A 23,231-nucleotide genomic window follows, 5' to 3' on the forward strand; every position below is an offset into this window, starting at 1 on the left:
GTGAATACTACAGCATTGCCTTCAAATGTCCTAGAGCTTGGTCAATGGCTCTTCTCCCCCATTGTGCCTTCCTGAAGCTGTATAACCAATGAAGAAACATAAAGGGAAGATGAACCCCAGTGACAGGAAATCTTGCTTCAAGTCACTTCACCACTCTCATTGTAAAAAAGTCTTCCTTTTATCTGGCCTAAATCTACCCTCTTCTGGTTTAAAAGCATGCTAGCTACATACCTATGTACCAATTGGTTATTTAGGCATTTGGAAAATAAATTTTACACATAAAATGTGTTTCAACCAAATCAGGTTGCTCAGAGTCCCATCTAACCTGGCCTTGAATATTTCTAGGGATGGGGCATCTTGTATGAGGACTGTTGGTTTCACAAATTAAACGTCTCCAGTCAATCCAATTTTTCCTCCCTCTTCTTTACTATCCTTTCTTATCTTAGCAGTCTTTAACCCTCCCACTTCACCACAGCAGCCATGACCACTCCCCACCCCAAAATACCTCAAACTGTAATGAAGCAAGATGTAAACCCACAGTTATTACACTGCCCTTTGCCCCTGCCTATGTCACTCAGCTTTCCTTTGCTGCCTTCTCTGGTATTTGTTCATTTGTTCCCTGACTATTTGTTCATAGCCAGCCTTGAACTGGCTACTGCTGCAAAGATCACTGCTGAAATAACTCTTTTTTTTTAAGGATTAAAATGAACATCAGCCCCTCTGAAAGTTTGCCCTCAGCATAAAGTCTCTTTATACCTGTTGCTTGGGGTAGCAGAAGAAAAACAAGCAGTTTATAGCTATAACACTGGAAAACCTGAGACTTGCTCTAGGGCAACTGGACACTCTCTGCCCATTAGAACAGCAGCCTAGAACTGAATTTTTAAGGTGAGGGGGCCTTTTCTTTAGTTTTTCCAGCTTTGGAAATTTATTCAAGCTGAAAAGCTGTGACCTGAAACCACAGATCACCTCTTGACTTGCTCTACTTGTAACCACCAGCTAACCCTCACTGTTTCTCAGCCTTTTATGTTTGTTGAATACAAACTGACACAGAATGAACATTATTGATTTTGTAGCTAAACAGAAGCTCTTGATAAATGATTAAATTCACAACTTTTGGCAGGGGTGGAGGGGAAAGTGCAGGCAGCACAATGAATCCACAAAGGAAAGCTTCTGCAATGAGACTGAGAGCTTAACCTGTTGTCAGTTTCCAATGGGTAGTGTTGAAGAGTACAGCTCTCTAATCTGAAAGAGCACAAATTTCCATGTGTTTCCAGCAAGGAGGGCTGAACATGACTGCACACCAGCAGCAACAGAGAGATTTCAATGTGGGCCATGCCAAATAACCCACCAGAATAAAGGGTTTCACCAGCCTCTGTTACCCAATGGATGTGCCTGCTGTTCTGTATGATTTGCCACGAAATTTTGTTGACTTACAGGTCTTAAAATTTAAGGGTTTTCAGTCTATTGACCAAGCAGGAAACAAAAACCAAAACATTTTTATACCCAGAATTTTGAAAAAGGGAGTAGTCCCAAAACACAGTAATATCAACATTTCTTAATTCAGTATTTTCAGCATTCACTGGACACTTTTTTTTGCATACATTTGAACAACATTAACCAGCCCAGGCATGTAGTCTTGCTGCCTCAGGCTTCTAAGGAGGGCAGGCCAATAACACTGAGCAATACCCAGTGACTGGATACGCTCCGTGGAACAAAGCTGCTCAGATAACTCCCAGTTCTTGCACGCTAAGAAAATCCTCATCCATCAGTGACAATCTCTGTCAATGCATCTGCAAGGAGAGATTATTTTGCTGTTACACTGAGTTTGTCATCAATGCTGGTAACATCTAATGAAAATCTGGACAGCTCCTTCCCCTGCCAAATGGCATTCTTGTAAACAAGATGCCATACTCCTCAGAAAAGTTATTTATGCATGGAAAACATACCACAAAGCTCTACAGACAGCACTTATTCCAGTTGTGCCAGGGAGTGAAAACAACTAAACTTAAATTATCAGGTAGCTTTGAGAAAAGCTGCCCACAATGGAATTGATTAAAATGTCAAGGATAGAATATGAGGACAAATTAAATTCTTATCATGAATCATGCCTAGCTCTGTGGCAAACGCAGCTGGAAAGGGGATGGTCCTTCATGCTGGTTTTTCTGGCTCTTCCCGTAATACTAGTTTTACTTTCCTAAACTCCTTAGAAACAAGAAACACACCTATAGTCCACAACACAAGAGATTTTCAATTCCTTGTTAATGGTCTCTTGCTTTTTTGTCCCTTCAGTGAAAGCATTTAGAGAAGGATGATCATCTGACTGAAGTCTAATTGTTGGAAGCCAACAGAACTGCACTGATTTATACTCCAAGTGACTCAAATCCTTAAAGCTTAACTGTCCCACTGCTCAGCTGACAAAGGTAGGAAACAAAAGCCTGCTCCAAGTTTTTTGGATTCCAATCCTTTTTTGGAAACCATATTATTAGCGATGCTTATTTTTCTGAGACATAACAGTGAAAGGAAGTTTCATCTGGTATTGTACATTCTTTTCTCATATTTTTTTAGTTCCTATGTTCAATAACAATGAGATCTGATAATTTAACTTAGCATTTAAGTTCATTTAAAAAACTCAATCATATCTGGTAATGTTTGTTAGCACACATAAAAATAAAACTATTTTTTAGTTGTTGTGGTGTATTAAACCACAAAAATTGACAAAATAGGCTTAAAAGTGGGATGAAAAGAGGAAAATAATTACTTGTCAGTACAGAGAACTAGGCACATATGCAGTTCACAGACCATAATTTTATTCAACTCTAAGAAAGTTTTTTCTCCTCATCACAGAGGCAGCCTTGAACTTTTCTGCTCCAAGCTAGCACAAGGAAGAGGATTCATTTAAACTAACAGAAGTTAAGAAAGGTTTCAGAAAACCTTTTGAAGCCACACTCTCCTCCACCACAGAGTAGGTCTGGAGCAGCACAGGCAGATGAGCCTGAAAAACAGACAGTCTGGAAGTCACATGCAAATTCTGTCCTCAGCTTGAAGAAAATTTAGTTCTTATCCTGTTCTCATTTAGTGAAGAGAAGTCTGACAAGTAGAAAAAAAGCACAGCAGAAGCAAGCACAAACAGAACCTCATGTGAATGGCTTCAGTGTACTGTGTGAAATAAATAAAGGAGAGACTCTAGAGGAATCACCTGGGTGTAAACTGAGCACCTCTTCTCTCACCTGACTAGTCACTGATGGCACGGTACAGTTTCATCCTAAACAGCAGAGAAAGAGATGGATAACTAAACTGTTAATATCCCCACGTGTTGTGCACTGAACCCCAAAGTAAGGATTCCCAGAGTGTATATCCACTCAACCATGATAGAAGGTGTTTAATTACATGCTGGATCTTAAATTTAGTGAGGTGTGAATTACTTAATGAGTTACTGGAGATCACATTGCTGCTAATCTCACAAGCCACAGGCAGAGAGTGCTCCAGAGAAGTTGAAGTCACCCATCTGAAAGTCATGAAGGACCAGCAGCTCAGGTCGTCAAAGTGGGAGGTTGTGAAACTGCCCTGTCCCCACTGGATTCCTCACAGAGTTAACACTTTCTCACCTGAGCCCCACACAGCAGAATCTTCCAGAAGCTAATTTAAGTGGAATTGTTAAGTCTGGAGAGAGGCATTTAAGCACTATGCAGTGGCAGGGCCACACAAGTGACAGGCGAGGCAAACTGCAGTGTGATGGGAACCTTCTACCCGAGTATGCTTTCCATGCTCTCCATCAAAAAAAAGACTTCTGCACCTCCAACAATTTTGCAGAAAGAGGAGAAAATATTTCATAAAAGAGATTCTTTTCTGCCATGAATATCCTCTACTTCTTAAGGGTTGCACATGAATTTTAGGACAGAAATTCCCATCAGTGGTTGTTCAAACATGGAGAGGCACCACCAGGGCTTTCTGTTCCTGAGGGCTGGGAGGAAAGCGTGTTACAGTGCCTGAGGCTATTTGTGTCTGATGTGCTTTCAAAAGAAAAGAAAAAAGCAAGAAAATAAAAAGCCAAATTAGATAAGAGCTGCTTGGCACAGAAGTAGAATACCAAAGAGAAAGTACTGCTTCTGTCCATGCTGGCAACCCTGAGTTCTGCCTTGCCCTGCTGGCCTTCACTGCTGGGAACGATGAAAATCTGGTGGTGACAGAATAAACTGCTATGCCCCAGAGAACAGTGGAAGCAGCTCTTCGTCCTTGCAGCTCATCCAGCCTCACCACAGGTTCCCTGCTCAAGGACTGCAGACAAGGCCATTTTAATCATTGCATTGTTCCTAACTGTCCTTCTGGAACAGCAGCTCTTTTCCAGTTTAGACTAGCTCAGCCTCCTTGCTACCATACAACTAATTAGACACCAAGAAATCCAGCTATGAGCATTTTGCATTATCTCAGACAAGTGAGTATGTGCTTCAATTTGCTTCATAATTTGAAACTGAGATGATGGCAACAAGAAACTATGAAAAAAACTTGAAGTGGCTTATAGCAACATCCTGCAGGTTGCAAGAATTGGCTGATCACAGTTATTGCCTCTTTCACAATACAAGTACTGAATCACTCTCCTACTCTGCCTTTGAAATCCAAAACTAGCAAGCATAAAGCTCAAGCAGCTCCTCCCTAGTTCTCTCTAAGGCCCTTGATCTCACTGATTCCATTCCAAATGGGTCATGTTAATGCTGCTCCTACATGATGATTTTAGCACCTGTCCCCAAAGACTCCTTTTTAAAAGCAATTCAACCAAGACAAAGAAATTTTGTCTTCCTAAATTTATTTTCTTTTTCTTCTTTACGAATCACAAAGGCAAGTAGAAATGATTATTCCAAATCTGAGCTCAGAGAAAGCAGTCTTTAGCAAATTATGCCTCACGGTAATTTTATGGTTGTAGGTATGACAGCACACTTCCTCTCAACAGTTTTATTTAAAGTCATCATCATCAATGCCAGGGACAAAGGGCCCTCCCTCTCAGAGCAAGAAACACCTAGAGCAGGAGGCAGGTTTGAATCACTTCCCTGGACACTGCAACCCAGGAAGCCCAGTCCAAATATGTGAGGGAACTGCTGAATAGTGAAAACCACTATTGTTCTACTCACCACTGGGAAAAAAGTAAGGCTACATAAATGCGCTACAGACCGCAAGTTTACTCTTAACAGCAAGAAGAAAAGAAGTTCTGGATCGTCTGCAAATAAATGAGGTTACAGACCAAACTTCACACTGCCTCCAACTGAGTGTCATCCCCCAGAGCAGCTGGGCATGCATGACTGACATTTAATCAGTTTCTGTGGTTTCTCAAAACTGGAGAAGAGTTAATCTTCCATTGTTAAAAGCATCACTACATTCATGACACAGATTCATCCAGCATGTCCACACAGCTGAACAATTATACAAAACCCTGCCTTTGAAGGAAAACTATCTGGACATGCTTCCAACTCCCCAGCATCACAAAGAGAGAAATCCTGCCAGCCAATGCTGGTGTTAAAGACTTCTGGGAGGGTTAAATTGGGGGATGGGTGATTAAAAATCATGCTCAAATTGACCACGTCTAATGTGAGAGAGACGCTCTGGCTAATAAATAATCAGGCAAAAGTGGCTACAGATCATGACCTAAGCCCATGAAGCCTACCTGTTCCATAATCCCCCCCACACACAGAGCTCTCCTGAGAGGATTGCAAAGCCCTAATCAGCGCAAACTGATACACTGGACAGAAATTCCTTTTGGATCATGGATTTTGAATTGTGGTTTTTTTTCTAGAGTGTGCTCTGTATCTTGCAACCCTACCATAAATAGAGATGTTCTCTTTCTTTACCAAGTTACAGACATGTTTTTCCATCCTCAGGCAGGCTACAAGCAGACAATTTTACCTGTATGGATGACTCACTAGGTCAGGGGGATGAGTTACACAGGCAATGGCAACACTTTCTGGTATGAGTCAGGAAGGAGAAAATGCTTTACCGTATGGTCTGTAAGAGGAGGCAGCACAATCAGCTTCTCCATGGTGTTCATTACCACCCTCCAGAGCTCTTTCAGCACCCGTTTCAACACTGTCTTTTCACACACAGTCGCAAACAATGTCAGGCTGCAGGGAGAGAGCAAGAACTGAGTAAGTACAGCGAGCACAATATGCAATGAAAGAAAAGGAGCTGCATATGGAAGATTCAGTGCCCTATCCAAAGCAGTTTGTCATAACAATTGCTTTAAGGGTAAAAATCTTCCCTTTTCGTAAAGCAGAGCCTGTGTTCACCCTTGGAGTTCTAGCACTAAAAACACTGGCGAAAATGGATGATTGACATTTCTGACCCAAATAATTTCTATATATTGACCTGGGGATTACAGAAGTCATCGCTTGGTGATAGATGGTTGGGAATAATATATATAATCCAAGTAAGTGCAGGTACCATTGAACAGGATCCCTTTAAGATGTGTCTGGTTTACAGATTATATAGAAAAAAACCTACAAATATAGAATAATTGGTTTTAAGCTTCAAGGGGTTACTATGATGATTTTTGATGGATACCTAAATTAATACTTCCCAGAGTGCTGTGCAGAAATTCCTGCACAGCTTCTGATAGCTGCTGAAGTATCTAAATCTTTCACCTCTAAAATCACCCCAAAGTATTTCTTGGACAACTCCATATTTTGTTGTGATTGCATTCACCAATCAACTGCCATGTGTTTATCTGCTGTAACACAAAGAGCTTTATCTCCCTAGCTTTTCTTCCTTTTTTATTGTCCAGGCTATGAAAAAGGCCAAGAACTGTTAGAACCTCCTTTGAAACATTTGCTGAACTTCGGGATTTACCAATCACACTGTGAGAGCTACAGAACAGGAACTCTGTGGCCAGCAGGACTCAGACAGCTGACTCTTCTCCATTATGCACCATCATCTCCCAACCTCCCTTCTTCCCACAGCTGGTTAGACAGTAAATGAACAAAACCAAACAGGGACAAGACTGATGTGGGTGGGATGCAGGAAGCATTAAAAAAATACTCTCCTTCTGTAAAGGAGGAAAGAAAATAAACCAGACATGGATTATCATAATCAAATTAGTCGCTCCACAGCTGGATGGCAAGCCTGTAGCATACAAAGTTCCCGGTGGTACAAAGGAATCTGGCTTTTCAGGATTCATGACGGCATGCATGGAAGATGATCAAATGAGAAGTCTCCTAGATGTAATGACTGCTGCAGAGTCACTTAGTACACAGTGACCCAAGAGCAAGACGGGATAATCAACACTAAGTGCAACCAACCCCCCTATATTTTAAACTTGTAAAGCTTCACATCTCTTGCAGCATTTATTAAGAAAGTTGCTGGCCATTCCTTACTAAATTAAGAACTGATGTAAAGCAGCATTAAGTTTAACTACTACAAGGATTAAAAACCATTTCTGTTTGCAGTTCAAGACTTGACTTACAAAAATTATGTCCAGTAGCCACATTTAGCTGTCCCTGTCCAGCTGAATCATGCTGCATGGTATTAATGCAATGGTTAATTAAAGCAATGGATCAACCTTGGGCACATTCCATGGTTCAGAAGCTTATTTGCTAGTCAGAACAGCAGCAGGTATGACTAGAACACACATTTGACACAACTGTGATACTGAGTAGAATATGTACATAAGCAGTACATAAGCACTGTTTGCAATATGCTTGCAAATTGTCTACAGTAAAATCTCTATAGGACAAAAACCCACAGCTAGAAAATTCAGAATTTCAGTTTTTTTCACTGCTTGATCAGCAGTGTGTTTTGCTGATTGCTATAATTACTGGAGGTAGACGAAGAACTGTGAGTGTGCTTTGGCCCTGAATGAAGGCTAAAGAGCCTATTCATGGCTTGTGAGAGGCAGATAAGGGAAGAAAAGGTATTAATTCATCTTGAAAATTTGGAGACTGAAAATCTCAGTAACAATTCAAGAACAGAGAGCTATTTTCCCCTCTGCCTCATTCTTGTTCCAATCCAATGAACCGTATGTATAGCATATATTTGAACACTCCCTTACTTTCCATCCAGGAAGTCCATCAGTGGTCTCAGGACATTATCTGCATCTTGTGCAACTGTGTTTCTGGCATTAGCAGCAGAATTTGCTGTCCCTTTCACTTGACAGAGGATATCAGACATTTGCTTGACACACTCATCAATCCGAGTCTGAAAGCTGCACAGATAGGAGAGAGGCAAAACCCAAGATTATTAGTGGCAGAAACACAAGGTAAAAAATTTCAAGTTCACTCAGTTTCACCCTCTCCTTTCACAAGACTTGCTCTTCTTTTCCTTACTGTATTTGTTACCAAGGGGCATGCTCTCCAGCTCCTTATGCCCAGCACCCACACACAGCTGACCACCTCTGAACATGAGACACAAGCACATTTGAGAGGAGTTTGTTCATTAATCTTGCAGCAAGAAATGATCCTTTCCTGACTTCAAGAAATGCTGTTAGTCTTAGCTCAAAGCACTCTGCTCTACCCTTTGCTTTCTCCACCACAGAGACTGGGATATCACACAAAGCAATGACACAATGCATGCCCCACTCTAAGCACCCAGGAGCCCATCAGCAGAAATACAGTTATGACCCATCATAGGCTAATTCTTTAAAATAATGGAGACAGCCTGAAGGCAGGCACCAGCTTAAACCAGTTCACTGCCATACAGTCCACACCAAGTCTCAAACTGGGATGTGGGGCTCAGCTGCAAAGTGCAGTGTCCCTGTAACAAAGTGACACACAAGGCATTAAAGCACAATTACTTTTCCACCTCTTCCTGCTAAGAGGCGGTTCAAAATTAAATAATGCAGTGATTAAAAATTATGAATAGATCAGCAGAGCTGACAACAAATCAATTCAGCAAATAAAGGAAAATGCTTTGACATTTAAAAGAACAGTTACTAACAATAGGCACTACAAGTGACATTTAACTATCCATTAATGGCACAGAGGTTTGAAAACAGGAAGACAAGCCAGTGTTAGGAGCTAGGGTAAAGATTTAAAAGCAGGTACAAAAGTTTGGAAGTCAGCTTTACAGCTGCAAAAAGGCCCTGAACTTCTGATGTGCGAGCCACTGGGGACACCTGTGGGTTGGGTGTGAGTGTGCAACTTCTCTGCCCCATGGCTCTCATCCTCTTTCTCCACCTGGTCACCTTTCATGCTCTGCCAGCCTCATGGCCCCTCTTGCTCAATTCTAGCCTGCCTCTCACTGGAAAAATTCCAGAGCTCTCTCCCACCTGCCCTATTTCTAGCAGAAAGAGTCCTGCAGCAGTCAGTTGTGGCTGCAATGTCAGTTTAACCAGAGACCTAAGCCACATCAAGTAAAAGAGCATAAAAAATTTCCTGTGCCATTAACAGTCCCTGTTCTGCCACAGACCAATCCCACCCCACAGTTCTCCCATCACTACATCAATTGCAGGACCCTGCTCCAAGATGCTTTAAACCCCCCAGTCAGGGATGGAAAATAACAATGCCTTCATAGATAAGAAGTAATACAAGCCAAAATGGTTACCTATTTTATGAAAAATAATAGATCAGTTACTGTGGCAACAGGTTCACCTGAAAGTGAAGCTTGTGTAGATGTATAGCCTAACAGGAACCCTTGGCAGCAGCAAGCTAAAAAACACTTCACCTATGCTGTCAGACAGGGCCTGCTGCTCCTTAATTCCTCCAGGAATTCCTTCCTTCACTCCTACAGCCTCCAAGAACAAAACATCAGTTAGCCTTGCATGAAGGATAAACCCTTTCAAGACTCTTCTTCTCTCAAAGTAGAAAATGCTTCTGTGTCCAGACAAAATCCTCTCTCAGCACAAGGGTGGTGAGTCTCTCAGGACATGTGCTACCTTCTCAGCAAATGCAATTATCTCACATAGATGAAGAAGAGTTAAGATCTACACTGTCAGGTGTGCACAGTGTTGAAGGAGCAACTGTTTACAGACTCTGCACAGAATCTTTTGGATATCTGTCTTATCTCCCCAGTTTATATCCTTTAGGATATCATGCTTATATAGTACACTGCAGCTCTGCTTTTCACTCTCTGAGACTGTTAAGGAATACATGAAGCACCTGAACCATCTGACTGCCTAAATCTCTGGCTGGGTCATCTCTCTAAAACACTCCCCAGTATGTATGCTGATACTGGATAATCTCTTTAATCATATTTGCAAATGCTAAGATTGTCCCCTAATTGTTTTGTAGCAGTGACACCATGGAGAAAATACTCAGATTAAAAAAAAATTCACCTCCCTAATCATTATTTCTCAGTCACCCTCCATCTAATTAAGAACTTCATTGATTCCATTCAGTTACAGTCTGAGTCTTTCCATTTCTTGCTGTAGCATCTATTACTGGCAATAGGAACAGCTCACTTATCTCCCTGCTTAGCTTTGTGCTGAAATCCAGTCATTGACAAATCCCACCATGATTTTTTAGCCATAAGAACTGCGTAAGTCAACCCTGGGAGGCCAACTTGGTACAATTTGCTCTGCCTTAACCATGTTCAAGCTACACTATGGCTCATGCCAGCACTAATCCTGTTATGCAGCACAACATGAAATGAATGGGGTTTGTAGTGACAAGTGGTTGTTTTCGAAGAACATTCAAGAGTTCTGTATTTTTAGATTTCGCTTAATTGACATCCTTTATAGTTCACTACAGAAGTCTTATAAAGTTAAGCACATTTTTATCCTCAGGTAAATGGTAACATGATTTCCACATCAACATGCAAAACCTAATTGCCATCAATTACTTCGGCAATACTTTAAAGAGCTCCTTGAAACACTAGGTAACATTTGCAGCAGCATTAGAACAAGTCAATCTCAAATTCCAAACCTGTTTCCTTCTTATTCCAGTATTCATTTAACAATCAGAAATCAGTCAGCTGTTTCATACATTTAGAGCACAATGTTTAAACAAGAATGTTGCTTCATAAACACTAAGCTGGAAACAGCTTTGCGAGCAGTAAAGGAGCAGGCAATTCTGTTACTGACAAGCACTACTTAATAAAAAAAAAAAATCACTCTGTGTAATTCAAATACATTTCACAGTTGAGGGATCTCCATGTTACATTTCCAAGCAGAGAAATACAGAAGAGAAAAATGTTAATATTAAAAATGTTTCTCACTTCCCTAGATGGTCTCTGTATTTGAAAGGCCATGAATTAAGGACAAAAAGAAAAATATGATGCAGTTCACAGGAGTTTCTTTTCTTTCTTAAGCTGACTGAATGAGATTAGACAAAAGAAAGGAATGCACCAAGGACAAGGACCTTGTAATACTCACCTGTTACCAAACACTGCACTGAGCTCATCCAAAACATTGTTCAGCTTCACCTGGAGCTCTTTGAGATGGTCACTTGCTTCTGCATCCAACTGTGGATGAAAAAAAACCCATTTAGTTTGAATCCAGAGGGCAGTCTACTGTCCTTTGCAGTGCTTCTCTTCACTGTTGAGGCTACACTTAATAAGCAGGTGAACTATGCCCACTGGACCCTGCCAGGTAGGATGCTCTCCTCCACTGCCTGCTGCTGCTGCTACAGAAGCTGTAAAATATCAACAGGTACTTGCTTAAAAAGCAGCAAGTAATTTCCCCAGGCTCCTATCCCTTTCAGTATTGTTCCTGATGTTTGTAAAGTTGAGTAAGAAAGGGAATGTGAACTCCCTGTGGCCAAGAGTGTATCTAGGCTGAGAATCCAACAAGTTGTGGGCCTTAGCCTGGGCTCACAGGTAATTTCACCCCTCTGAGTCTAGACGGATACAGGGCTTTTCAGACTGGTTGTTACTACTCATGCATTTCTCCGTGCACGATCTTGAAAGAAGCTGTTTCACCTTTCACCCTGCTGTCAAATACTCCAACTGAAGATTGACCCAGACACTGCTCTCAGAAGGTTGGGCCCTAGCTATTTTGAAAATCTGACCACAGTATCATGGCAGGAGCTGTTTCAATCTTTTGTTGATCATTTTTGGAAAGTAAAATCTCAGCTACTGGTATTGAGCAAATGTAGCTCTACTCTCGCATGGAACCAGACAGCTTTTTGTATGCAAGTGTTCAGAGGAAAACAAAAAACAAGTGCCCCAAGCACTACATGAATGCTGCTGACACCTTGGCAAGTTCTGCAAGAAAGTGCTTCCTCCATTCTTATCAGTCCAAATCCACCTGTTTTAAATTGAACATGATTTACACTGTCTTGTATTCCAGATGCAGCCACCCCTCCAGCCTCAAAAAAGCCACTTCTGAGCAACATACCTGTGTGTACACATAGCAGCACTGAATTAATGCTTTCAGATCATTTGCTCATAAAAAGTAACTTGTAAAACAGATTTGCCTGTGTATGCAGGCAGACATGACATTTGTAAAACAAAAAGCTTCCTCTAAGGCAGAGCATCTATTTAGGAATGCAATGAGCCAGGTACCAGTACAGTGGTTAAAAATCAGTTCAGATTTTTATGGTATATCCATCTATACAGGATTTGAACACGACAGGAGCCCCCACTTCTAAAATCAGTGCTGAAGCCCTCTTCATATTCCTTCAGCATCTGGCAGAGAAAGCCAAGCCTTAGGGGATTTGGAATCTGATCCGTTCATTTTCCTGTTGTAAGCTGGCATGGAAAATTGACTCTATTACGCATTTGAACCTGTGCTAATGAAACTTCTGGATCAGAATTTTAAAAGTAATTAAAGTAAGAACCAACAACCAAGCAAATGATGATTACTTAGGCCTTGTAACTTTAAGCACTGCTGCCTCTGATTATTTTTCCCTTATTAAAGTAAATTTCTTTTCCTATTATCTTTACAACACCTCTTGCTCTATGACAGCAGAAGGAAGCTAATGTCATGCCAATCAGCATTCATTCTACCTACAAGCCAAGCGTATAGGTAACAAAATAAAAACAGCATTTGATGTTGGTGGTTTCTCTTGCCCCTATACTAATCCTTCCCTCCTACTGCGTAAAGGCACAATGAGTCACAAGCTGTCTGATTTGCTCTCTACAATTAATGGTACTGAATTGCCCTCTGATTTCAGCCATTTCTGACAGATTTGAGGTAGGACCAGTTCATGACTCATGAAAACATTCCAACTAACTTCTTTTCCAATCAGAAAAAAAAAAAAAAAAAGACAGAAGAATTTCGCACAAGACAATTATTCTTTACAATTTACTTCTACTTCTTTGTAAGTTATCAGATGCACAGTCTAGAGGATATTTGAGATCAGGATCAACAACTTGTTGGCCTGGTTCATGAATGATGCAACCAGTGATTTATTTTACTGTGAGGTGGCCTGGAGAGCTCACTGGTTACCTCTAAGCTTTCCCTCACTGCTGTATTTTACTGCGAACTGATCTTCCTCATAGCAGATGCACTGCTGTCCCACTACTGCAAGAAGAGACAGCTGGAACAATGCTTTGCCATGGGGATGAGCTCCATTATCTGTGGTAAGGAACTCTCACTCCTCCAGAACATCAGCTCACAACTCTCTGGATACAACTGGCAAGACAGCTGCCCAGGCTTAACTTTGAGGTGCCCAGCTTCATCCTCAGGAAGCCAAACCCTGATGGTAAGCATTCTGGTTCAGCATCCACAAAGCCCCTTGTCACACCAGAAAAGCTGTTGTTTTCTGAGCAATTGCTATGAGGGAAGAAGGACTCCACATAACACATTACTGATGGTTAATACTTAGGTATTGGCCTGCTCTGGCTCGAAAGCAAGTTTTGGGGAATTACCTGAGTGTGATTTAAGTTCATTAGGAAGGTGCTGGTAGGTGTGTACTGCCATTTCCCACGCATAAATCACATGCCAGTAACAGAGTACTGCAGCATCTGGTATTAACTGCAAATGTGGCCAGTGTGGTGAAGCACTGATAAGAGTACTCAAATGAACCCACAATGGTGTTGCTATTGCTGCTCACTCAATGAATTTTAAGCGTATCAGCTATCACTGATAGCAGGAAATGCTACTTGGACTGCACGATAAATTTGGCTGGTATAGCAGAAAATAGGATTAGACAGCTGGGTCACTGCCACATGTCACATCCACACCATTTCTCTCAGCAGGCTTATGATCTCCATTCTGTGGGTGTATCAGAGATAATTCAGAGGAAGAATGAAAAGTTCTCTGTGCAAAACATGGGACAGTGAAGTGGCTTCTGATCTCTGAGCAAATGTTCCAATTCCAGAGGAAATAATGGCTGGCACAGACGCGGTTCTGTGTCTGAGGCTTAATGTGTGATGCTGAAAACTGAGGTGCAAAGAGGGAAAAGCTAATCCCATATTTAAATTTCAGGGGAGAAATCAAGTCTCTGTTAATTTTCTGAAAATATTTGGGACTTGGCATTTGAAAGAATCTCGGCCTCAAAGTCTCATCTAGGGGTTCCATTTAGGGCTGGAACCTCAAATTCTCTGCTAATCTGAATGGTGGCATTTATACTGAAGTGCTATTAACTTGAATTTAGGATGATCTTCTCCTCCTTTCCTCATGCATGAAACAGAACCCCCGACTCTAAGAATCCAAGTTTTCCAAGAGACTTAATTAGTTCTTCTTTGGTTTCCACACACACTGGTGAAGCATGAGTGGCCAGAACTGGAAGGCTTTTCTGTAGGTGGTGTAGGTGGAGAGACATGACTCTTGCCTTCTAGAAAGCTCAAGATGTTAATCAATTCACACCTAAAAGGCAGAGACACTGTGAAATCATCAGGTCTGATCTGGCATATCAGTAGCTGAAGAATTATGCCCTGATACTATATTTTAGTTTTATGAAAGTTATGGAGTTCATCTGACTCCAGTTTGAAGCTGCTGGTTTTTGTTCTGCCTCCCTCTACCAGCCCCTGGGAGCTCAGCAGATCCAACCCCCCTTTAAGGACTCACTTGCACTGAATTTTCGGGCATCTCCCCACTTTCCTACAGGATTCAAGAGTAAGGAACATGGAGCACTGAATCCAAACAATAGCTGCCAACTTCCCAAATACTAGGGTGGCCTTAGCTCCGGCATGTGGGATGCTAAAGAGCAGCAAACAGTAGATACCACAAATCCTTTGAGAACATTCCTATTTAAGTCTTGGCTGTTTCTAAGCTGTCCTGCAATTTGTTATTCAGGTGGCTAACTTAGGATTTAAAATGTGGGCTAACCCTGGCTAAGCATTAAGAGGAGAGTTTCCTGAAGCTTTAATTGTGCAGATTAGCTTGAAACTGAAGGCATGAAAATTGTATGATGACAATATGCTGCTACTCAGCAGCTAATTCCTTGGGTTCCCTAGGCAGTGCTCGTCTTTGATACTCACCTCACATGCTTCCCTTGGGGAAAAAAGGTATAGAAATGTTTTAAACTACTCTTCCACACTACATCTAGATTCCAGAAGTGTGCAATGCAGTATAGCACCTTTTAATTTCACTCCCATGAGTTCATTACTCGTGAAAAGCTAAGCAAAATAATGGATTGCAGGCTGAAGTCTGCTGGAAAACCACAGAGGTGGGTAGAAAATGCAAGTCATGTTTGGTTTTATTAGGAAAAGTAATGAATGAACAAATAGGGCTAAATTCAGGCAAACACTAGCACTGAATGTGTGTAGTCCACCCTAGCAGAGAGCTAAATTATAATCTCCATTCTGCTGGTGTATTGGAGATGATTCAGAGGAATCAAATGTTTCAAAAGGTATTCATGTACCCAGTTTTTATCCAGGACTCACCCCCCCATTTCACTGTTCGTTATACTTTTAATGCTATCTGCCACTTCATAAACACTGCCCTTCCAAAACATGCTTTAGGGATGTCTGAGAATACGCCTGGGTCATGATGAAGCTGTTTTGATCCCATGAGATCAATACAGCTTAGAAGGGAAATAAAAGTATTAATTATATTCCTAAAAATTATTTAAGGTATTTTTCTCTGCGTATGCATGTGTGTTTATGTATTTGTGTGTATATATATGTTTGCCCTGAGTTCTCAAGCACAGACCCAAGGGAATCCCTCCAGAGCTCTCTAAAGCTCATTGTTTCTGACTAGTAATATTCAGAGACCACATGATGTTGACACATTAAACTCAGAGATGCTGGGCAATTTTTGCCCTGTTTTGAGTACTACAGTTCAGAAAATGATATGAAAAGTGAGAGGAAAAGACACCATACCTCACTGGGGGCAGTGGGTGGAGGAGAAAGTAAAGAAAGGCATTATATCCAGGAGCCCAATCTCAATAAACAGTACTGGGCAAGCACTTCTGCTCCATGTTATGCCACTATACTGCAGGGTGACCACAGGTGAGCCCTGTCCGTTCATTTCCCTTGCTGCAAAAGGGAATAAGTGACCTGGATTTCCCTAGGGATGTGCTCTGGACCCACTGGCAAAGACCACCAGGTAGCAGCAGTATTTCAGAGCTTTCCAGAGTTGTGCAGTGCTACAGCTACAGCTGTAGATGGAGATGGATCTGGGAATCAGAAGCAGATGAAGCCACAAGCACACAGTAACTGAAACCAGTCCCTGAGGTCTGGCTGCATATATGCCACAAGTAACAATGCCACAGGAACAATGGAATATTTGGTACCTGGCTCTCAAAAACACCTTTAAGAACACAAGAAGTTGAACAGTTCAAGACCAGGGCATACCACTGTGCTAGTTTCTTACATTCCCAAGGAGGCAGTTCCTTTGTCGATAGTTAGGATAATGCTTACTTTTGTGCAAGCTTCCGTGTCATTTATAGATGAACAAAGAACAAATCTGCCACAGAAAGTAAGAACTGTCCCTCCTGAAGGAGGATAAACCCCACAGATGCATTTCCAGGAAGTTCTATTTTCAAAGCTGTTGTCTCACCTATTGTTACCCAATAGTCAGGTTTGATCTGCAGCAGAAAGACTACTCAAACTAGGACAAGACCTTGTTTACTCTAGCAAACAGGGAACCTGGCAGGTTTCGAGTCAAGAAGCAATGTACTTACACAGTCACCAAGTGGGAAACCCCTGGGGACAGCAGATAATGCAAGCACCTAACACAACACTTATTTCTGGTGATCAGTGGCAGCCCTATGAAGTGCAGTAAGCAGCATTTGAAAAGAAAATGAAAAAAAAATCACTTCCAAAAACCAGCTTCCTAGTGTGCTTGTCACACTTCTTCCTGTGTGTTTTACTACTCACTGTCAGGGTTTTTCTCCCCTTTCAGTCTTCTGTTTCCCCAGTACAGGGGAAATAGTGGGTTCATTACCCCATTTTTACCTTAGTTACACCTCCCGTGGAAGGTTTTAAAGGGCAAAATGCAGAGAAGAGACCTAGGCTAGGGAAAGTAGCCAACAACCTCAAGAAACACCTTTTTTCTCCACTTATTTAGTACAGTATCAGGGGATATTTTCAATTTGAAATATAGGGAAACCCTACTTAATAGCTACCACTATGGAAAACAGTAGCAAATTGATTCCTTAAGGGAAATGAAATGCACAGGCATTAAAGTTTTATATGCCACTTCACAAACATTTCATCACACGTTTATTTTTTCCCAAAAATGAGCATTTAGCTACTGCTGCTATTACAGCAGGAAGCATATAATGCTAGTTCTTGATGCAGGGCTCAGAAACTAGGATTACTGAGGTGACATGTGAAAGAATGACAGCAGTTTTCCTTGCCTCATGGGGCAAATCTATTTGTCAAGATTTCTGTCACTTCATAGAGTTCTGCCACTGAGCAAAAGCAAGATTTAGAAAAGCAATACAGGCAAAAACTGAGCTGTCCATCAGCAAAGCTGACTTTCCTCTTGGCATACAGGTCATAGCACAGGTTCTATCACAACACAACCAAAGAAAATGCACTTGAAAATAATTTTTTCCTAACATCAGCATCAGCAGGCTTTTCTTCATCTTCCTGAATCTTGAAAAGCAATGAAAAAAGAAGAGAAAAAAAAAAAAAAGAAGATACATATATTACATCAGAACAGACAAAGTGATCTGGAGGAGTAAAACATTATTTCTGTAAAAATTACCATCTCATAACAAATGGACACATCTTAATATCCCTCGAAACATAACCAGAGAACTGATTTGCATGTCTGTAATCCATTAGATATCGGACATTTCATGCTAAAGGCACTGCTCCACATTTATATGCCATATAAAATGATTCAATGTCCACAGCTCTGAGAACTCCACCAGCCACGCCCACATGAGCACAACAGGCAATCCTTCCTTTCCTTTCCTATGCTATTCTGTGCTCCAAAACATTTCCTCCTGCTTTTTATAAGAGATTTATCTGGGAAGCCTTCAGTCATGGCTGTCTCCCCACACTTACAGTGCCAGGTGTCACAAGGCTCTCCTCATGACTGCAGTCTTCAAGAACCAGTATGATGCAAACAACCCAGTAACAACAGTGCAGGAGGAATGAGGAATAACACTCATTCTCTGAGCTCTCTTACCTCTTTACCACCCATAGCTTCAAACATCTTCTCCAGCTGCACCCGCAGTTGTTGGATGTTGTTCATCAGGATGCAGGGCTGAAGGGACAAAAGCAGGTTATTGTTACTGCTCAGGATACCAACACATTGTCACCAGTGGGAGACCTTGCATCTCAACACCCTTCCCCAAGCACCACCAGTTTCGAGAGTTACAAAGGAGGCAGAGAATGTACATATTTCAGCACTCAAACATTGAAAAAGGTCAATTTTTCTCCAGCTTGAAATGGTATGGTCAGTTACCAGTTCCAGAACACCCAGATGAGCAGATCTCTCTAAGTACCAGATCTACAGAGCAATCTGGACCCACTCTTATTATTTTAAATCACACAACACAGGCAGTGTGGAAGTTAATTTCAAGGGGACCTGGTAGCATATCATCTGCATATCATCCTCAGGACCTATTCTTATTTTAGGTCCAATCCAGAATTCAAAGTGCAAAAGCATACAAATGATGATAAAAACAACACTGACAACATTTACATCATCACCATGGTCAGGTGCAATGTGAGACTGGTTTCATCAGGACAAATATGTGATTCTTTGAGGGAAAAGAGAAGCTCAGCATAACTCACCAGTTTCTCCTTGGAACAGTAGGACTCAAAGCTCTTGGAGAGTATGTCAGCATACTGCATCAGCACTTTACCAATAGTCTGTGAAGACAAGATGTGAGCACTGTTACTTCCTCTGTTACTGTCCTCTACCACTGCAGGAGAACTCCAGGAAACAGAACAAAAATAATCATACTGTTTTACACCCTATTAAGAAAAGATAAATATCTGGATGCTGAGGGTATTACCTTAGCAAACCTCCTATTGTAGTGAGCAACAATGACAGGGTCTGGGCACTCCAGCTTCTTAATGATCTCAAAGCTCTGGTTGAGCTGGGTGAACACATCCACCACTGAGCAAGAGAACAAAGCGTGCTCCGATGTTTGCTGGAACTAAAACAGAAGTACAAAGAGTCACTGTCAAATGGAAAGATCTGAAATATAGCCACATTGCATGGGTGTTTCCATCATCTGTCGCGTTGAAGGCAGGGTAACTTTCCCAAAACCTACATCTTCCTCAGAATTAGTCAAAAACTCTTCAAAAGCCCTAGAGGAGCTAAATAGCCTTTTTTGGTTGGATTATAAATTTACTGTCCTTCACTAACTATGATCGTGACAAGCACCAGGGAAATGTACCATGATGCTGAGATCCTTAATGCAGTGCATGGTTTGCCTGTCAGCTAATGAGGAAAGAAGGAGAGAGTAAAGAGCTATTTTAATTTTTTTTTAGATTTAGCTGTTAAAGAGAATGTTTGCATGAGTATCACAGTCTACAGTGCCAACAGTCACTGAATAACAGGAAAGCTCTTCCCTCCATTGGCAATACTCAGCAAATTAAGAGTAAGATTGGTCTCTCACTGGATTAAGGTCACATTCTCACTGCATGACTAAGTACATGCAAAGTGCCTCAATTTTCAATTTCAATTACTACTCCCAAACAGAGACAGCTGAGAGAGCACCAAGCCACTGGCTGACAGATTAACAGCAGCAAAACATACAAAAATGAACGATATGCACCTTGCTGTTAAAAAGTTCTCTGTGACCTATAAAGTACTAAAATAAACGAGTTTCCCAAGTGTTTAGCAAGCAAGAAGGACCACATCCTCCATTTGTATGACAGCTGAATTTATAGTGTTTTATTTGGTTCTGTGCACTGAATGATGCAGCACCAAGCTGTGCATTCAGAGTGGCCTACATACCCCATCTTTCTTATCTCTCTCCAGAGCACCATGCAGGAAATCTAAGGAAACATCTTCATTTTCATCCAGCCACTGCATCACAAACTGCTCAAACCACCTGCAGGGGAGGAAAGACAGCAAGTTACAGCAGGAAGAGGAGCACCCTAACCCCAGCAAGCCTTGTGAAAGCTGTCAGATGTCTGAATGCTGCTGTCTGTCTGTGCAGTCAAAGTTCCCAAATATACTTGCACCTGTACATAAGCTACTGGTGCACAGGGCCTGTACCATCACCTGGGCTGGTTCTGAGCTGTTCTTGTCCCTCTTCCTGTCTTTTCTCTTCTTGGTACCTTCCCCTTTCCCTGCCCTTGAGAGCCACCTTGAACTTTGCTTCACCTCAAAGCACTTTGTAGTTTCTTTCCCTTCCATCTGCATGCCAGAGAGCACAAGGGAGGCCTCCACACCCACAGGCACCTGTCCTGCCGCTCAGCTGGGTGTACCAAATAGGCAGTGTGAGAATAGGCAAGCTGAGAAGCAGCTTCAGTGATGGGATCTGACAGCTGGTCCCTCTGTCCTCTTCTGTGAGGGACACACACAGTACAAAAGGGGGGTGGTGTTTTCACTGCCTGTGTTTAATCAATAACATAGCACTTACAGCCTTATTTAAATGTCTGTCTAGGCTTTGTTGCATGCAAGTGCCAACACAGCACAGCTGAAGCAAATCTTAATTTCAAATATTACTAAACAGCATTCACAAACAAGAGAAAGAAGTGTCCATGTGTAATTTAGTCCATACAAAAGATTATTATATGAGCAGTACAGAGTACAGCCTTCTCTACACAGGCAGCTGTGTTCATAGAGATTGTGCTAATTGTGGGCTGAGTTTGCAAAGAACATGAAAGCATGTGCCAGACATGAGAGGGAGATCAAGAGCAAATTCACAGGCAGAGCATACTAGATAGCCTTAAATAATCTCTACACTTTGAAATATAAAGCACATCAGTGCTAATATTGGAAATTGTAACTGACACAGTGTTAAAATGCCAAAAGCAACCTGTCTATGCAGCCCTATTTATTATAGACAGCAACAGTGGAACACTGTCACAGACATATGGACTTCCTGTATTCTGGAAGAATTCCTTTTGAATGGCACTTCAGGCTCCTAAAAGTCAGCATATGTTGAAGTCTGCTGCAAGTTTCTCAAGCTTTCAACGTTTTCTTTTAAGCTGCAATAGTGTATTTTAAACAGCTCAAGCCTTAGAAAGGAACTCAGGCAGTTAACAGGGAAGCAACTATACATCTTCCACCTGTTTCACAGTTACCAGGCTGTGAGTTGCTGACTGCTTCACATGTCACAGGTCAGCATGCAGGGAGGATTACTTGTTCGTGCTAGAAGACACAGTTTTCACTCTGAGAAGCAGAGCAACTTCCTGATTATCATTCACCCTTAGTTATTGTGCCACATTCACAAGAAAGGGCCATTTGCTGTTGAGAACACTGCCCATTTTTATGGATACCGTATGTTGCTACACAAAATCAAGTGCCTAGGTATACCTAACTGTCTTGCCAAATTGTCTAAGCAAAGGTGGAAAAGAAAACGGCACTGCTGGGCGGGTGGGAGTGGTGTATTTGCTCTCCCTCTCATAAAAAAAAGCATTACCTTCAGGAAGAGGTTTATTATGAGTGTTGAATGAACGACTTAGTTCAGGAAATTATGCAAGTACATCTGCAGAGCCAGCCTCAATTTTGTCCTTTGGCTGACAAAAAAAACCTGAGAGATGCAAATAACTTACAAATACTTCCAGTCCATGTGTACATTCAGGGCCAAACTATGCTTTGAGCTGTAACACAAACCTAAGCTACCTTAGGCCAAAAACCCCTGACAGTGTTTTACTATCAGGTCTTGGACTGCCGAGCAAGTCAGGGGGACTCTGAGGACTACAAAGGCAACAAATCCAGAACAATATGCAAAATTATTTAGCACAGAAACGAACAAAAATAATCTGATTTCACAGGGAAATACCTTCAAAATGTTGTTATATGGCAAATATCTTCTCCCTCATCTGCTTCATTATCTGTCAGGAAGCAAACTCTGCAATGACTCACACACCAGCACACACGGCAGCGGCTCACGGTGCTGCTTCAGAGACGTTCTGTGCTCACAGGGGTCAGCACGGCCTGACTCCAGACGGCACAGCCAGACTCTCCAAACAAGGTCTGCACAGAATACACTTCAGTCCTGCCTGCTGGGAAAGGCAGTGGTGCTTCGGGACTACATATACGTTCACCTCTGTTGGCTGCACAACAATGAGGTAACACAAAAGGCTACCGTTTCAGCTTGGCCATGAGCCTGGCTCCCTCAGGGTCACACTTTGCAGGTGAATTAATCTTGTTCAGTTCCTGTCAGTATCTAAGGAACAATCTCTGGGCCTTGGGAAAGCTGAGGCAAGAAGGCAGGCGGGGTTCCAATGAGTAAAAGAATAAATACTGTGTTCGATGAAGAGAGCCAGAATATGCCAACAGGATCTCAAAGGAAGGAGTATCTTCCCACACCAGAGAGGACATAGGCTGCAGTACAGCTACAATGCTACCTGCATGCTAAGATCAGTACTTAAAACAAAACATAGAACACCTATTTACACACCTAAAAAGCTCGGTTTTTTCAGGAACTGTCACTTCACAGCTTTTAGCTGGCAGAGACGATGTTTTGAAGATTCACTCCCAGTTACATAGCTACTTCCATTTCAGAAAATGCTTCTGAGTTTCAGAAAATAAAGGGAGTATAAAAACTTCAGCTTCAATACTTTGGACCCTGCACTTTGTTCAATTACATCTCAAGGCTACCAGGAACACGGTTTCTCATAGTTTATAAACAGGAAAAGTGAGTTTGTGGATAGCCTTCTGTCTGATAAGTAGACAGACAACCCAACCATTGTCTGGACAGCAGCAATTTAGTTTCACCTAATGAGTTTACCAATGTGCAAATCTGATGCGGTGACTCCTTTGTTTAAGGAAGTTTTGAGGCTAAAAATACTGGTGATGAAGCAAATCAAAGGACAATTCATATCAAGGGAATATTTTGTGA

General features: G+C 41.7%; 1 protein-coding gene across 1 annotated transcript in view; it reads right to left on the minus strand.

The window, feature by feature from the left end:
* The window catches only part of LOC309584785 (protein unc-13 homolog B-like), a 204,429-nt gene that overhangs the window by 14,683 nt on the left and 166,515 nt on the right, over positions 1-23,231 (minus strand). Inside the window, exons 28-34 of the mRNA XM_082301026.1 lie at positions 20,171-20,267; positions 19,221-19,364; positions 18,997-19,074; positions 18,386-18,463; positions 11,288-11,376; positions 8,030-8,182; positions 5,984-6,107 (exon numbers count right to left, since the gene is read on the minus strand). Of these exons, the coding sequence (XP_082157152.1) occupies positions 5,984-6,107; positions 8,030-8,182; positions 11,288-11,376; positions 18,386-18,463; positions 18,997-19,074; positions 19,221-19,364; positions 20,171-20,267 (763 nt within the window). The remainder of the gene's footprint in view (positions 1-5,983; positions 6,108-8,029; positions 8,183-11,287; positions 11,377-18,385; positions 18,464-18,996; positions 19,075-19,220; positions 19,365-20,170; positions 20,268-23,231) is intronic.

Source organism: Coloeus monedula, assembly GCF_965178545.1.
Source record: "Coloeus monedula genome assembly, chromosome: Z".
Taxonomy (NCBI): domain Eukaryota; kingdom Metazoa; phylum Chordata; class Aves; order Passeriformes; family Corvidae; genus Coloeus; species Coloeus monedula.